The sequence below is a fragment of the Staurois parvus genome, unplaced genomic scaffold, assembly GCF_062004578.1.
Source record: "Staurois parvus isolate SC_StPar_1 unplaced genomic scaffold, SC_StPar_1.0 ptg000663l, whole genome shotgun sequence".
Taxonomy (NCBI): Eukaryota; Metazoa; Chordata; class Amphibia; order Anura; family Ranidae; genus Staurois; species Staurois parvus.
The window spans coordinates 93577-110620 of record NW_028318459.1 but is presented as its reverse complement, the minus strand read 5'-3'; the positions used below and the strand labels follow the sequence as shown (position 1 = coordinate 110620).

The window sequence follows — 17044 nt, the reverse complement described above, 5'->3', positions numbered from 1 at the left end:
CTCTGAGGGGGATGCCGATTTAAAACAGATAATCCCTGCAGCCTACCATGAGTTTCTGGATGTGTTCAGTAAACGGGGAGCCGATACTCTACCCCCCCACCGCCCATATGACTGTCCCGTTGACCTGTTACCCGGCTCAGAGATTCCTTTTGGGCGAATCTTCCCCCTTTCGGAGCTCGAATTGGGGGCCCTGAAGGAATACATCGAGGACAGCCTCCAGAAGGGGTTCATCTGCCCCTCCACTTCTCCGGCAGGGGCGGGAATTTTCTTGAAAAAAAGGACAAAACCTTAAGGCCGTGTATCGATTACCGGGAGTTGAACAGGGTCACAATAAAGAACCGTTACCCACTGCCATTGGTACCGGAGTTATTCCAAAGTTTAAAAGCAGCAGTGGTTTTTACAAAGCTGGATTTGAGGGGAGCGTACAACTTGATTCGCTTAAGGGAGGGGGACGAGTGGAAGACGGCATTCCGCACCCACTTCGGCCACTTTGAATATTTGGTCATGCCGTTCGGGTTGTGCAATGCTCCAGCCACTTTTCAACACTTTGTGAATGATATCTTTAGGGACTTCCTGGATATCTTTGTTATCGTCTACTTAGACGACATTTTGATTTTCTCCCCTTCCTTGGGGAAGCACAGGATACATGTAGCAAGGGTATTGGGGCGATTGCGGCAGCATGGGTTGTACGCCAAGGCAGAGAAATGTTGCTTCGAACAATCCAGCATTACTTTTTTGGGCCTGATTATCTCCACCGCGGGGGTCGCGATGGACCCTCAGAAGGTCGCTGCAATTCTGGATTGGCCTGAACCCACGGACAGGAAAGGCGTCCAACGATTTATCGGTTTGCAAACTTTTACCGGAAGTTCATCAAGAACTTCTCGGGTCTGGTCTCCCCCATTACTCAGCTAACCAAGTTTGGAACTCGGTTCAGATGGACATCAGAGGCTCAGGAAGCTTTTGAAGCCTTGAAGAAGCTGTTCACCTCGGCACCCATTTTGGGTCACCCAGACGCCGCCCTGCCCTACATCTTAGAGGTAGATGCATTGGAGAATGCAGTAGGTTCCATTCTTTCCCAGCGGAAAGGCACCAAGGAATTGCTCCATCCTGTAGCATTTTTCTCACGGAAGCTTACCCCCGCAGATAAAAACTATGATATTGGTGATTGATAACTACTGGCGATCAAAACGGCGTTAGAGGAATGGAGGTACCTGCTGGAAGGCACCGTGCACCCCATCTTGATATTTACAGACCACAAAAATCTGGAATACCTGAGGACCGCCAAGCGTTTACGCCCACGACAGGCAAGATGGGCATTATTCTTTTTGAGATTTAATTTCCACATCACATACAGGCCTGGATCAAAGAACACAAAGCCAGATGCGTTATCACGTATGTACGAGGACGCCAAGGAGATCCCAGTGCCCGACACTATCCTGTCCTCGGGTAACTTCTTGGCCCTTCAGTCGGACCTTCGTTCCAAGATAATGGAGGTGTCCACAACCGTATCAACCCCAGTCGGAGGGCCCCTCCAGAACAAGGGGGGACTCCTATGGAGGGAAGATCGGATTGTGGTGCCGGAGGAAGCCCGAACCCTGGTCTTGGGGCATTGCCATGACCACCTGATGGCGGGGCACTTTGGCCCAGAAAAGACCCTGGAGCTTCTCCGACGCTCCTTCTGGTGGCTGGACATGGCTAAAGATTGTAAGGGCTATGTAAAATCCTGTATCACCTGCCAGAAGAACAAGCCATCAAGGAACAAAGTTTGGGGTCTGCTGCGGCCCTTACTGATTCCTGAACGACCGTGGCAAAAGATCTCACTAGATTTTATAGTCGAGCTTCCACCATCGCTAGACCACACGGCAATCCTTGTGGTCGTGGACCGCTTATCCAAAATGGCCCACTTCATTCCGTTGAAGAAAACTCCCTCGGCAGCCGAGACTGCGCAAGTATTCATTCGTGAGGTTGTAAGACTGCATGGGGTCCCCGAAGACATTGTCTCGGACCGAGGGGTCCAGTTTACGTCAAGATTTTGGAGGGCACTATGCAAAGCCCAGGACATCAAATTGTCCCTCTCCTCTGCGTTCCACCCACAGACTAACGGACAGACAGAAAGGACCAACCAGACCCTGGAGCAATACTTGCGATGCTACACATCTTTTACTCAAGATGACTGGATGCCACTTCTAGCCCTGGCGGAATTTGCGTACAACAACGCTGGCCATTCAGCAACGGGGCAGTCCCCGTTCTTTGCCAATTATGGGTTTCACCCCGTCTTCCTCCCGGATTTGGTCTCGGAATGCCCAGTTCCAGCAACACAAGATGTAGTAACATTTTTCTCCACAAACAACAAGAAACTTCAAGAGGCCATCAGTCGGGCCCAAGAAGACTACAAGAAGGCATTCAACAGGAAACGGAGGGGAGATCTGGTGTTGCGGCCTGGGGAGAAGGTTTGGTTAGCGACATCCAATTTAAAGATGCTTTGCCCTTCAAAGAAATTGGGACCAAAATTTATAGGCCCCTTTTGCATTAAGCGGATGGTCAACGAAGTGGCTTACGAACTTGTCTCCCTGACACACTCAAGATCCACCCAGTCTTCCATGTGTCCCTGCTGAAGCCAGTGATCCCAGATGCCTTCCCTGAACGAGAATCTAGACCTCCGGAGGCCATAACGGTCGAGGGAGAAGAAGAATTTGAGGTAGAAACAATCCTAAAGTGCCGAAGGAGGGGGGGCCAGACCCAATTCCTTATCAAATGGAAGGGCTATGGCCCTGAGGACAATTCTTGGGAACCAGCCCATAATGTCCATGCACCCAGACTTGTCCGGAGGTTTTTTCGCGATCACCCGTGGTGGAGAGATCGGGTGGGCATCCGGAGGTTGCCCGTAGGGGGGGCGCAATGTCAGGGATCTCCTCGATTCCCGCCGCGATGGTCCCGGCGCAGGCGCAGTGCGCCGCCCTGTGCAGGGACACGGGCACTAGGTCCGGGCCAGCCGCGGCATTCGAGTTTGCGCATGCGCAGTAGAAGCCGCGGCCGCCCGCTGGACACCAATGGCAGCGCAGGGCGGGATATTTAAATGGCCCTGAGCTGTCATTCAATGCCTTCTGGTCTTTCCTGCATCCTGTGAATCTGCGAACCTGTGCCCTGTAAGTTATTGACCCGGATTGTACCTGACCTTGCTAATTTCTCCTGTCCTGACCCTTGCTTTGCCTGACCTCTCTCCTGGATACCCCCTATTGGATTTGACCTGCTGTTGCTGACCTGGCGTGTGACCCGACCATTCTCTGCCCGCTGCCTTGTACCTTACCGTCCTCTCTGTTACCGACCCGGCCCGTCTGACCTTGCTCATCCATCCGTCCATCCCTCGCAGTGGGGTCTTCTGACCTCATATCAGACTCTTTCCCGTGGGAGCCCTTGGCGCATACCACTACCACTGACGGACATACCCAGTAGCCACGACCTGGTCTCGGGGGGCTCCAAGCCCATCCCCACCATCAGGGGCCCTGGTGAACAAGCACCCTGGGACTTGGATTACGTGCGCTGGGGGCGCTTATTCAGTGGAGTGCTAGTGGTACCGCCAGGCGGTCCCTTACACATATCTTGGAATATGAGAGACTTAAATAAAAACCAGGCAGATATTCAAACCGGTCACTTTAATACAAGCTGTCTGATATATTACACCCCCTATCTGACATATACAGGAAAGCAGAAAATGATATCTCCTGAACCGTCACAACAGGTATGTCATATTTCATATGTAGACGTTCATCAGATGATTCTGATTGTTAATCTACTCGTGGATAGAATGTTATATGTATCCAGGGTAAGTTATGAACCATGACATCAACTGTGAGGGTTTTTGGTCATACCTTGGGTCTCCGCCTGCAACATCCGCCCAAATTAGGTGATTGGATCTCGGCCTCAGGGAGACACCTGGCTGAGTTCCTAGAAAAAGCTAAGCTGTGTTGAGTGGAAGTTGAAGATTCTCCCTTTTAACATCGGAACTAACTTTGGGAGATAAGGCATCCTTTTAGCTCAGGAAACCTGATCTTAAACCAAGGCTGACGGCAAGTACTTTATCCCTCTAAACTTATTTCTATTATCTCTTTGCTGTGCTATTTCTCTCTGTATATTTATATATATATTGGCTACATCTTTTTCTGTAAATATTTTTATTGCACCCTTTTGACCCTTTAGTAATAGATCTTACTTTCTGAAAGTGTTGAACTGTTTCTAAAGCTCTTTAATGCAAACTAAGAACCCCTGCCTCTGAGGAGCGCAACTGTGTGTCTAAACCTCTGTATAACCTGCCTGCGGTGACAGTGGTATACAGACGATTATTCAACCATCATAGTGTTATTGCTGATATTGCCGAGTTTCCTCTTTCTCTGTACAAAAAGGAGGTGGTGGCAGTGTGAAGGGTAAATTGCGTAATTAACCTGACCCAGTAACAATCACTCCTAGGTTGCCAGTACACAGATTGTGGTCCATTAGCTGGAAAATCTTTGTACAGGGTGCAGCTGGGCGTGGCATTGTTACGCACATGACAGTGCAGTTTTAGATTAACTAGTCCTTCGGTCACGAGTTTGGTGAGAAGAGCTGGGGTCTGATGCCGCGATCGTCACACCCACCTTTCCACCTCCAACATAAACAATCCCTCCCCACCCTAAACAATAATCCTCCTCCCCGCCTCTCCACCCTCAACAATAACCCCCTTCCCTGCCTCCCCACATCCAACAATAACCCTCTTCCCTGCCTCCCCACATCCAACAATAACCCCTGTTCTCCAACCTCAGCAATAACCCCCCCCTTCATTTCCACCTCCAACAACCCACACTCCCCACATCTTTACCCTCAACAATAACCCACCTTTCCACCCTCAACAATAATCCCCCTCTCCACCCTCAACAATAACCCCCTCCCCACCTCTCCACCCTCAACAAAAAACTCTTCCCCACCTCTCCACCCTCAACAATAACCCCCCTCCCTGCCTCTCCACCTCCAACAATAATCCCCCTCCATCAACAACCTCCTCTCCCTGCCTCTTCACCTTCAAAAATAACCCCCCTTTCTGCCTCTCCACCTCCCACAATAACCCCCTTCCCTGATCTCCACCCAAAACAATACCCTCCCCTTTCCACCTCCAACAATAACCCCTCCCCACCTCTCTATCCTAAACAATAACACCCAACCCTGCCTCTCCACCTGTAACAATAACTCTCCACCCTCAACAATACCTCTCCTCCACACCTCTCCCCCTTAACAATAACCCACCTCTCCACCCTCAACAATAACCCTCCTCCCTTCCTCTCCACCTCCAACAACAACCCCTATCCCAATTCTCCACCCTCAATAACAACCCCCCTCCCCGCTCTCAACCCTCAACAATAACCCCCCCTGCCTTTCCACCTCCAACAATAACCCCCCTCCCCACCTCTCCACCCTCAACAATAATCCCCCTGCCCACCTCTCCACCCTCAACAATAATCCCCCTCCCCACCTCTCCACCCTCAATAACCCCCCTCCCCACCTCTCCACCCTCAACAATAGCCCATCTCTCCACCCACAACAATAACCCCCCTCTCTGCCTCTTAACCTCTAACAATAATCCCCCTCCCCACCCTCAACAATAACCCCCATGTTTAATGATATGGCTAGCATGGGTGATGGGGGTTCTGTGAAGTAATGTGGGAAAGGGGTCCTGTATAGTAATGGGGCATAGTATTGGGGGGGTCCTGTGTAATAATGGTGGTAGTATGGAGGAGGGGGTCCTGTGTAATGATGGGGGTAGTATAGGGTAGGGGTCATACACTCCTTACCCCTCTCCCTGCTCATACTACACACATTAACCACAGGAAATGCAAGGAGTTCTCTGATTGAATGAGGTAGCGGCCCTTCCTTCTCCACCTCATCCAATGAAAGAACACCTTGCATTAAATGAAAATAAAACACTAGGTGTTCTGTGAATGGCAGCAGTTCAAGGTAAGAACCCCCCGTAGTCAGTGTGTAGTGGGGCAGTCAGGCACAGGACCTGGATGATTGCTGCAGTCACTATATTAGCAATGACTACTACAATGAGTGTCAACTTCCACATCGGTATGAGATATACATACTTTCATTGGTTACAGCTGAGCTAATGCACATATGCAATTAAGATTATACCTGAAATTCAGCTTTAACCACTTCCCGTCCGGCCCATCTACATAAACAGCTGGATGGGAGCATTGCAGGAGTGGGTGGCCGTTTATAAATGTCCTCCCACATTCCCTGTCTGTGCACGCTCCCTGGGAGCGCATGGCACCGCGATTGCGGAACACCGATCATTGTACGGTAGCTCTGTGTGAGGTCCTGATCATGTGATCACTGATTGGCCAATCAGTGATCACATGAATAGTAGTAAGCAAGATGTCACTTGCTGACATCATTGCTTACTACTAGTTAAATCTGTGAATGATCACAGAAGTCACATGGTACAAGGCCACTCACAACAGCTTTGTACCATGTGACAAGCTGGGACCAATCACAGCACTCACAGTATCTCTCAATGGCTGCAAGAATGCAGCCAGAGAGAAGGAGAAATTATTCCTTTTACAGCCTTTATGGGTGTAAAAGCGATCAGTGTAAAAAAAATAAATAAATCATCACCCCTCCCATAAGTGCTAGGGTAATAGTAAGTTAAAAAAAAATAATAATATAAAAAAAAAAATGTAAAAACATTATTTTAAAACTTATAATTTTTGGTTATAAACTAATTAGTTTTTTTTTGTTTTTTTTACTAAAAAGATAGCTGAATACATTTTGTCCAAGATTTATGAAGAAAGATTATTTATTTGCAAAATGTTATAAGAAAAACTTTTTTTTTTCAAATAAAGTTTTATCTGTCACAAAAAATGCTAAAAAAATCCATATGGGTACAGTGTTGCATGACCGCACAATTGTCATTCAAAGTGTGATAGCACCGAAAGCTGAAAATTGGCCTGGACAGGAAGGGGGTGAAAGTGTGCGGACCTGAAGTGGTTAAGTAAAGCTAATCTCTTAAAATGAATGCTACCCCAAAATGTAAAATTTCATATAGATCTGTGTTTTCAATACTTGTTTGTAAAAGTAGCCTATTATCTTTGTGATGCTTAATCTGCTAAGAAATACCTAGTGATCCTGCCAGCCCCTTTTTTTACTAGTTTAATCAGCTCAATTCAGGCACAGTGGCTGATTTATCTTAGTGTGGTCAGTGTGTGATTTTGCCTTCTACCTGCCCTCTCCCAGCCCTGCACAGTTGACGTGACAGCAGCTATGGAGATTGTGCCTGTACCCCCATCAGATTCATCCTAGCACATCCCCCTTCTAGCCCTGCACAGTTTGAGTGACAGTGGCTGGTTTGCTTGTGCCTGTACCCCGTCAGACACATACCCCTCTGAGATGTAAAATGTTTTGTTCTGTTAAAACATTTTGCCTTATAATAGTATTTACATTGTAGGGGTTCGCAAACACAATAAATATACCTTAAAACAATAAAAGTGTTGCTAAAAAAATTAAAAACTAGCCATCCTGAAAAAGATTAAAAATACGTACCTGTGCTTTCTGTGGTTCTGATCATTGACTGATATGTCACTACAGCCCTGCAGGGACACAGTAGACACATTACAGATGGCAGTTAGAACCATCTAACACACCCTGAAATGTCAGATGCTGAAGATTCTTCGACTTGTGTAAAGTGAAGATAGGAGTCACCAGTGGCAGAATCAGTAAATATTATTACTCTTCTTTTACAGGTTGGCCGTATGTTCCAACAGACCTCAGACTAGCAAGTCTGTAACTGTACTCCTGTACTGACTCATAGTCTGTTCTATTACAGGTTCTCACCCATGGTGTTTATCTACCTGTGTTCTGTTATTCCTTCCATCTTTATACTGGAACTTAGATTCATAAAATGTGGACAAAAATACAGTAACGTAACAACAAATACAACATGTGACAAAAAACAAGAACTGGTATGTATCAGATAATGACATGTGTCCATAACAAAAATGTATTCTATGCTTTATGGCTTTTTTTCTCTTGGGTGGCCAAAAATGTAGAAAATGTATCAGGGAAACCAAAAGCTTATTAAATATATTCAAAATGTGGGCAATGTTTACACAAAGATCGAAAAGTAACCTGAAAGGTCATCAACCCCAAAAAAGTAACAGAATTAGCATAAATAGTAGAAATGTCTAGGGAATTTAAGGATAAGCATCATATAAAACACCTACATATACATAAAGTATGTATAAAAATTAATTTATTACAACACAAGTTAAATTCCATTAATTTTACATCAAAATATCAAAACATTAAAAAATATTCAGTGAAATATTTGTAGTCTGATAAGTCTATCTACGTTTAGTCTACGCATTTCATAGGTGATCAGCTTCTTCAGGGCTCTATTCATAGACATAAGTATATTATAAATCAATCTCCATCTATGAATCAAAAAATGCAATTATATTTATGTTCAATATTCAAGAATTAAGAGTACATTATTTACTGTCATATACAAAAATGGGTACCATCATCAATACAATATCTTGAGGTAAGTGTGTCTGTCCAAGAAAGAGAGAAAGAAAAAAAACACAAATAACATTCTAATTAATAAGTAAATATACATACATACCGACAAGCATTCTCACAAAGGGGGTGAGCTGGCTATATCTTCTTAGGTTGTGGGGAGGCTGGACAGGAAAAACAAACAGGAGAACAAAGGATGGCTCAAATTAGATGGAGCCAGCTTCCTATAGTTGTAATATAAATACACCAAGTTTTAACCAAAAATGCCACTATAAAGGAGTAGCCAGATGAGGAAGATTGAACCAACCCTGATAATACAAATACCTCCACTTATACATGATTCTACATAAAAAGAAAAACCATGGGAGTTCTCAACTTCTAATAGGATAATGTCTTTCTAGTGGAATTCATATCCTTTAAACTGTACTTCACTGTCAATAATGAGTATCACACTAGATACTACAGAAAAAAAGGCATTCCTCCACTGATTAATGATACAAAACAAAGAAAAAGGGGAATATTTCTAAAAGGTTTTACATGTAATCAACTCAACCCAAATATATTAAAATCCATGAATGTTCAGACATAGCCAAAAAATGGGAACAACATACCAGCACATTATTTCTATTCACCTCACATTATGTCAGCCAAGGCAATCCACCATAGCCATCCACTCCCAAATGTAGTTCTCGAGCCTCCCGAGGACCCTCCCCCAAAATCCACATGGGAAGGTCACTACCAATCCATGCAAAGCAATCCTCTCAGTGGCAAGGGAGGTGCCCTCCCAACTGGCCAACACCAAATAAAGACTGCCAAGTGTCTCTGTATGTGTTGATGCTTCCCTAATCAGGGAAACATGGCAGGCTGGCCGGGGACCACACCACCAGAAGTGATGCAACAACCTGGTCGAAAGTGATCTTGTGAACATGTCATAGGTCCACTGATCCCCTCAGACTACACTGGAATTAAGATATACTAGAAATTACATCAGGTGCACCATCAGCATCCATGTTGTGGCTCAGGGTGGACAGCAAATAGGAAAAGGGCCAAACCCAGATCATAGAGCCAGAAAAAAACAACCAAAAGAACACACAAATGGGGACAAAGACTGGACGGACACACACCCCATAAACATGAAAAAACAAACAACAAAATAAAAACAAAGACAGAACCAAAACCAAGCTGAAAAAGGAATAGATGGGAGGGGTAACAACAAGATTATACCCCCAAAAATTGTTAAATAAATAAAAATGAATTATTATAACTCCCACCATGGCGCACAGTCTTTCATATCCATATACAATATAGCATCTCCAACCAACAATAAATACCCCTCAAAGACATTGTCCAAGAGAATAGTCACAATTTAATATAGAAACATGCTGTCATGAAATTAGGTCCTGTCTAAAAAAGGAGGTTAACTAATAGTATCGTTGAGGCCAGGTGGATGTGTGGCATGGAGTCTAAAGATGCACTTGGACTCAACATGCAGAATCTGTGGGTGGATCCTGAACAAGGCTAAGAATTGTAACAAATCCAACTTGTATGCATGCTTGTCTGCAAAGTGTCTTGCTACTGGTCTTTCTAACTTGCTGCTCTTAATGTCATTTATGTGGTCCCTCACTTTTTGCTAAAACATCCTGCATGTTTTTCCTACACAGAAGGCATCACAGCCACATGTTAACAGGTAAATGACACCTATTGTCTCACAATTCATGAAATGTCTAGGTATAAATCACTGATCTTATAGTTTCTGGGCTGCTAGATACTCTGCTAGATTTTGCAAAAAGAGCAGTGGCCACATCTAAATGTTCCTCTAGGGTGAGACCCATATGGATCCTGACTTTGATTTCTTCTATAATGATTCTGTACAAGAATATCTCTGAACAAGCCTCCCCACCTGCAAATCAGACAGGGAGGGTCGTCTATAAACTGCCTCAGGATGGAATCTTCCATAAGCAGGTGTCAATGCCTCTGCAGCATCTGTCTCACTTCTTGGCTTAAAACAAACTCATAGCAGCCATGAGCTTGATCTTGGAAGCTTAGTCTCTCCATGAATTGCAGAATTTATTTGGGTGGCTACAAACTTGAGCAAACATGAGCATGAGTTTTATGTTCCATGCTAAAACTGTCTGCTGACCCTGGAAAAGGTATTCTGACACTTTTCTGACTTAAAATTTATAGTGTGCTTGTTGGGGGCCTATAACTCAAAAGTACTGAAATCCAACAAAGCCAGGCATCTAACATTTTCCAAAAACGGCCAGGAATTGCAGCGCCTGTACTTTTTTTAACTATGAGTCACTTTAATAAGATCTAAACTCAGCTTTAAGCAAGGTGTAGAGATGAGAAAAATACTAGATACCAGCAGGATTGGGACAAAATGCTTTAGACAGCTAGGCCTCGTTCACACCATATGTGCAGAAAAACTGATGGAAAGTGACATGCAGATTTTAGTTGCAGAGACATCAGGTTACATCAGTTTTCATCCGCGCTTCAATGACTTTTATGCACGTTGCAGATTCCTGTGCAGAAAAAATCTGCACATGATACTAGTGTTGTGGTGTGAAAAGGGTACATAGAGAACAACTGATTTTGTTGTGCCCTTGCAAAACGCGTGCAGAAAAACTGATGTCTCTGCACCATGGTGTGAAAGAGCTCTTAACCACCCCAAAATATTCTCCATTTATCACTGCTCATCCTGCAATCATACTTGTAACATAGAGAAACAAAAGATAAGTGAGCGCTTATGTGATACTGTATAATAGGTAGCGGCTGTACACCAGAAAAGGCACCGTATCAAACCTTCAATAACATATATGTGAAAAGGGAGGGAGGTGCAGCGCTATATATCCAGACAAATGATAAATGATTACACAATAATAAATGGTGACTGTAAGTTAGTAATGCCACTGAATGGTGGCTATAAAGTGAAGAAAGTGAAAACAGTCCAATGAAGGGGTGCTCTTAAGATCCAGGGTGATCTTCAGACGTCCAATATACAGGACCATCAGGTGATAAAATATAAAGACTGCGCACTCACCAGATACGCAATCTTTATGCGCATTTGTGTGAAATATCACTAGACCTCCTGTGTCATCATCCTGGTCTGGTCAGATCTGGTCAGCATATCCCTCATGGCCTGGTACCTGGATGGATGCAGCTGTTCTGTAGATTTGGCCGGTTCCCACCAGAACTCAAATAAATGGAAAGGGCCACATAGTGTAATATCCTATTTTAAATCCACTCCAGTCACGTGATCCTGCAGCTCCAGCTCCCCTGTCTCAGTGACTGCCTGCTGCAGGAGAGAAGGCATGGCCATTTTCGGTCCTGCCTTCTCTCCTGCAGCAGGCAGTCACTGAGACAGGGGAGCTGGAGCTGCAGGATCACGTGACTGAAGTGGATTTAAAATAGGATATTACACTATGTGGCCCTTTCTATTTATTTGAGTTCTGGTGGGAACCGGCCAAATCTACAGAACAGCTGCATCCATCCAGGTACCAGGCCATGAGGGATATGCTGACCAGATCTGACCAGACCAGGATGATGACACAGGAGGTCTAGTGATATTTCACACAAATGCGCATAAAGATTGCGTATCTGGTGAGTGCGCAGTCTTTATATTTTATCACCTGATGGTCCTGTATATTGGACGTCTGAAGATCACCCTGGATCTTAAGAGCACCCCTTCATTGGACTGTTTTCACTCTCTTCACTTTATAGCCACCATTCAGTGGCATTACTAACTTACAGTCACCATTTATTATTGTGTAATCATTTATCATTTGTCTGGATATATAGCACTGCACCTCCCTCCCTTTTCACATATACTTGTAACATAGTTGAACAAGTATATATTATTGTTCTCTTAGGAATCGCCATAGGCTTTATCAATCTCATCAACATACACTATATTGCCAAAAGTATTGGGATGCCTGCCTTTACACGCACATGAACATTAATGACATCCCAGTCTTAGTCCGTAGGGTTCAATATTGAGTTGGCCCACCCTTTGCAGCTATAACAGCGTCATCTCTTCTGGGAAGGCTGTCCACGAGGTTTAGGAGTGTGTCTATGGGAATGTTTGACCATTCTTCTAGAAGCACATTTGTGAGGTCAGGCACTAATGTTGGACAAGAAGGCTTGGATCACAGTCTCTGTTCCAATTCATCCCAAAGGTGTTCTATCGGTTTGAGGTCAGCACTCTGTGCAGTCCAGTCAAGTTCCTCCACCCCAAACTCATTCATCCACATCTTTATGAACCTTGCTTTGTGCACTGGTGCATAGTCATATTGGAACAGAAAGGGGCCATTCCCAAACTGTTCCCACAAAGTTGGGAGCGTGAAATTGTCCAAAGTGTCTTGATATGCTGATGCCTTAAGAGTTCCCTTCACTGGAACTAAGGGGCCAAGTATGCACAGCATGCTAGCACATTATGTGAAACTTAACTTTAAATGAATCCCTCCAGCAGCATGTTGTCACCGCCGACAGGGCTCCCATCTTAACCCGATCCTTCTTCTGGGTTCCAAGCATGCACGTGGGAGTCACTTTTTATGACACACAGCTCTGAAGTAACAGCACAGGCTTGCTTCCTTCAGAGCGCATGCGCCAATGCTCCTTTACAAGGTGCGCGTTTATAAGATATTTACAGTACCTACAGGTAAGCCTTATTATAGGCCCACCTGTAGGTACAAGCGAAAAAAAGAGTTTACTACCTTTTTAAAGTAAAAAACCTTCTGTGCCAAGTCCACCCTTATACTTTCCTCAATCCAGCACTGTGACCGACAGCTGTAGCTTTCTCCTCTCTCTCCTATCCTCTCTTTCCCTCCTCACTGGCCAGTTTGATAGCAGTGGGAGCATTGGCAGGCAATGCAGCTCAGGATCAAACTCACATGAGTGCAAGCGGCTTTCTATCAGGGTACATGGAGAGGAGGAGGAGGAGCCAAGAGCACTAGTGGGGGACTCCAGAATTGGAGCATCTGGACTGCTCTGTATAAAACCTTTGCACAGAGCAGGTAAATATAACGTTTATTATTTTAAAGAAAAAAAAAAGTTTACAATCACTTTAACAGTTTTTTTCTTTTGTGCTTATTAAACAGATTTAGCAAAATGCTTCCAATGGTATATTAAACAGACCAGAAGGGAGCAAGTAGTAGGTGTTTATTGTTACGATTTACATACGCTTTATTGAGTTTAGCTCTGGTGCATGGGGATCCGTACTTTAGATGCTGGCAGAGGTCACTGGTGTCCCTTTCAGCACTGCTGCTTGTCATGATCGCGGCGTCAGACCCCAGACCTTCTCACCAAACTCGTGACCGAAGGACTGGCCAATCAGAAATCGCGATGTGACGTGCGTAACAATGCCACACCCAGCTGCACTCTGCACAGCGATTTTCCAGCTAATGGACTACAATCTGTGCCTGCAGCCTGAATGCGCTTGTTACTGGGTCAGGTTAATCACGCAATTAACCATTCACTGCCACCACCTCCTTTTTGGTACAGAGAAAGAGGAAACTCGGCTTCAGCTATGACACTATAATGGTCGATATAATCGTCTGTATAAAACGGTCATAACACAGGTCTTTTATACAGAGGGTTAAACAAACAGTACCGTCTCTTTAAAGGCAGGGATTTGCGAATTGCAATTAAAAGCTATAGAAACAGTTCAACACTTTCAGAAAGGAAGATTTATTACTAAAAGGTCAAACAGGGTACAATAAAAATATTTACAAAAAAAAGATGTAACTAAGATATATATATATATATATATATATATACACACACACACACACACACACAAAGAACCATAGCACAGCAAAGTGATATCAGAGAGAAAGGGAAGAGTTAAAGTACTTGCCCAAAGTCCTGGGTCAGCAGATCCAAGTTGCAGAGCAGAAGCGGGATTTGATCTCCATATGTTACGATGGAAAGATAGGAGATGTCTTCAACTTACTTCTTTATGCCTGCTAGCTTGTTTTTTAAAGTCCCCCAGCAGGGGGGTGGCTCTGAGTAACTGACCAATACTCTGTTTAGGGAGGGATTGGCAGGCGGAACCCAAAATTAGAACGAGCATCTTTCATAATTCATATTCTGGCCTATAACTTCCCAGCTGCACAAGCGACAATCTCTCCGCGAGTATTTTATTATGCAGATAAGTCTAAGGATCATGTAGATATGAATTATGAAATTGTAGGTTACACAGTGTACGAGTTCTATGTTTTGGCTCCCCTGATGATCTGAGGTGGACGAGTGACCCATCAAAATGTTCGTCTGTGCATTCTCCATCTGACAAGGTGCCTGGTTTTTATGTAAGTCTTCCATATTTCAAGATATGAAACATAGGGGAAAAACTGATTTTACCAGAAGTTATCTGATCCTGCCACCTACGCTGAGCTAGGTTTTATGAGGTTACAATTCTTTCAATTCCTGGAAGAGCTGCCTTATCTTCTTACAAGGTGTGAAATGTTACAGCTTCTGGGACAGTGGGTCTCCAAATCTCTTAGGACAGCTGAGTTATACTGGCCTAGGTGAGAAAGGCTACACTTCCACAGACTGCTAGGCACAAAACTAGGTGCCTTGGCCTGCCATTGACCCATAACCATTACACACACATCTGGCACTGTGCCTCCCAGGAAGGAAGGGGGAAGGAGAAGGATGAGGGATAAATGGATACCCTTGGCAAGATGGAGTCTGAAACCGAAATGGTTGAACCGCGTCCATCTCGGATGCGCGCGTTTGCGACACTGCTGGCAGCCTATCAAACTCTATAAGAGGCTGACAGCTGCTGCGGATGGATGGTGCATCTAGCAGAATGAACCTTTCAGGCAGAGTGCCCTCAGATATGAATGCCGGTAAAGCAATAAATTTGCATTCTGGGCATTTGTCCCTGGGAGCATGCTGCCGTAAACATTCATACCGCTAGGTGCACCTTCCAGCCCTGTACATCCACAGCAGCTGTCAGACTCTCATAGACTTTGACAGGCTGCTGGCAGTGGGCTGGATGGGACACCTGTGCACTCTGCAAGAGCCCCATGCGCCGAGGCTAAATACCCAGTATGCATGAGGTCTTAGGTATTCATGATTCATGTCTAACCACTTCCTTACTTCTTTAAAAAACAGTTTATATATGTTTGTTAATGCTATTTTCATTCTAATTTACATGAATTATCTAATCTTTCCAAGAAATTCCAGGATTATTCCACTCTTCTCCAAGTTTTGGAGCAGTTACTGATCTTAGTCCTGGTGCTGGGACGCTGGTTAATGCCAAAAGGCAGCCTGAACAGAGAACAGCTCTCTCAGCTTCTCCTGATCTATCTTGGGTTAGGGGCTGACATACTGGATATTTTACAACTAATCAAAGAGAGGAACGTGAATGCTCATCCAACTGTAGCCATTGTAGGCCTTTGTCTCTTTTGCTGGACCATCACACAATTCACATTTGTACTCACACAAGATGAACCTGCTCCAAAGTCTCAAAAAACAAGCATCACAGAGGAGTCGCTGTCGTTATCAGATGTAAAACAGTACAAAATGTCTCTTTTCAGCTCCAATGAAGTACAAAGCTTCCTTATCACTGTTGGAATGCACGATGGACCATTCCTGTCTTATCGAGTTTACGTGGTAATTGTGCTTGGAGAAGTTACTGATTCTATCATTTTCTTTATTTGTAAAAACGTTCTGAAACTCGTAATAGAAACATACAGACTTACTGTGTTACTATACAAAGATAGATGCAATAAGAAAAAATATGAACAAAATAATTAAAATGAAATTTTAGAACTGGGAGTTAGGGAATCAGTGCATAAAATTTTGACCGGAAAAGAGCAAACAGGAGGCGCAAACCCCTGGTGCATTATCCAAGGTTTATTTACAAGTAAAAGGATAAAAACATACTCACAAACATAGCATGTATGTAAAGCTTAGCAGGAAGGTAGAGATGGCCATAACAGTGGTGGGGTGTCTGATTGTCAGTATGGTCGGCTTGCTGACGTGTTTCAGGGTCCTTTTCCTCAGAGCTAGTCACAATAAGTAAAATAACATTTTGACCAGTTGTATATAAATAGGGTTGATCTATGGGAGTGCCAGCCTCATGTTACTTATGAAGTAGTGATGTCCAATGGAAATAAATGCATTCAGCTTTAGTAACAAGAAACTAGCATGAATGTTACTGTTCCTGTATTTTGCCTTATTTGTATTCAGCCAGTGGGGACTTTACATCCCCTTCCTGACTAGTCGGGGGCCCTAAGTCAGCACAAAGGGGTGGAAAGTATTAGTAGTATTTGTATTGATTAGAGATGTACACTGCCTCTACTCGTTGAATTATTCTTACACCTTTTAGTTCCTCTTACCTGACTGTTGTATGGAAAGTCTAACAAACAGCCCTGAGACTGCCCCACTTTGCCTAACTGATACCTTGACCAATTAAATTGCATTTGCATATTGCAGTTTATTTTTTTGACATATGGCATATTCAGTAGCTGGAGTGGCCATGTTGATGGATTTG

The 17044-nt window shown here is 44.3% G+C and overlaps 1 protein-coding gene across 1 annotated transcript in view; it reads left to right on the top strand.

Annotated features, from left to right (window-relative positions):
• The window catches only part of LOC149447921 (transmembrane protein 26-like), a 51050-nt gene extending 34745 nt beyond the window's left edge, over window positions 1-16305 (top strand). Inside the window, exons 2-3 of the mRNA XM_089651849.1 lie at window positions 7853-7988; window positions 15724-16305. Coding sequence (XP_089507975.1) covers window positions 7853-7988; window positions 15724-16305 — 718 coding nt within the window. The remainder of the gene's footprint in view (window positions 1-7852; window positions 7989-15723) is intronic.
• The last annotated feature ends 739 nt before the right edge of the window (window positions 16306-17044 follow it).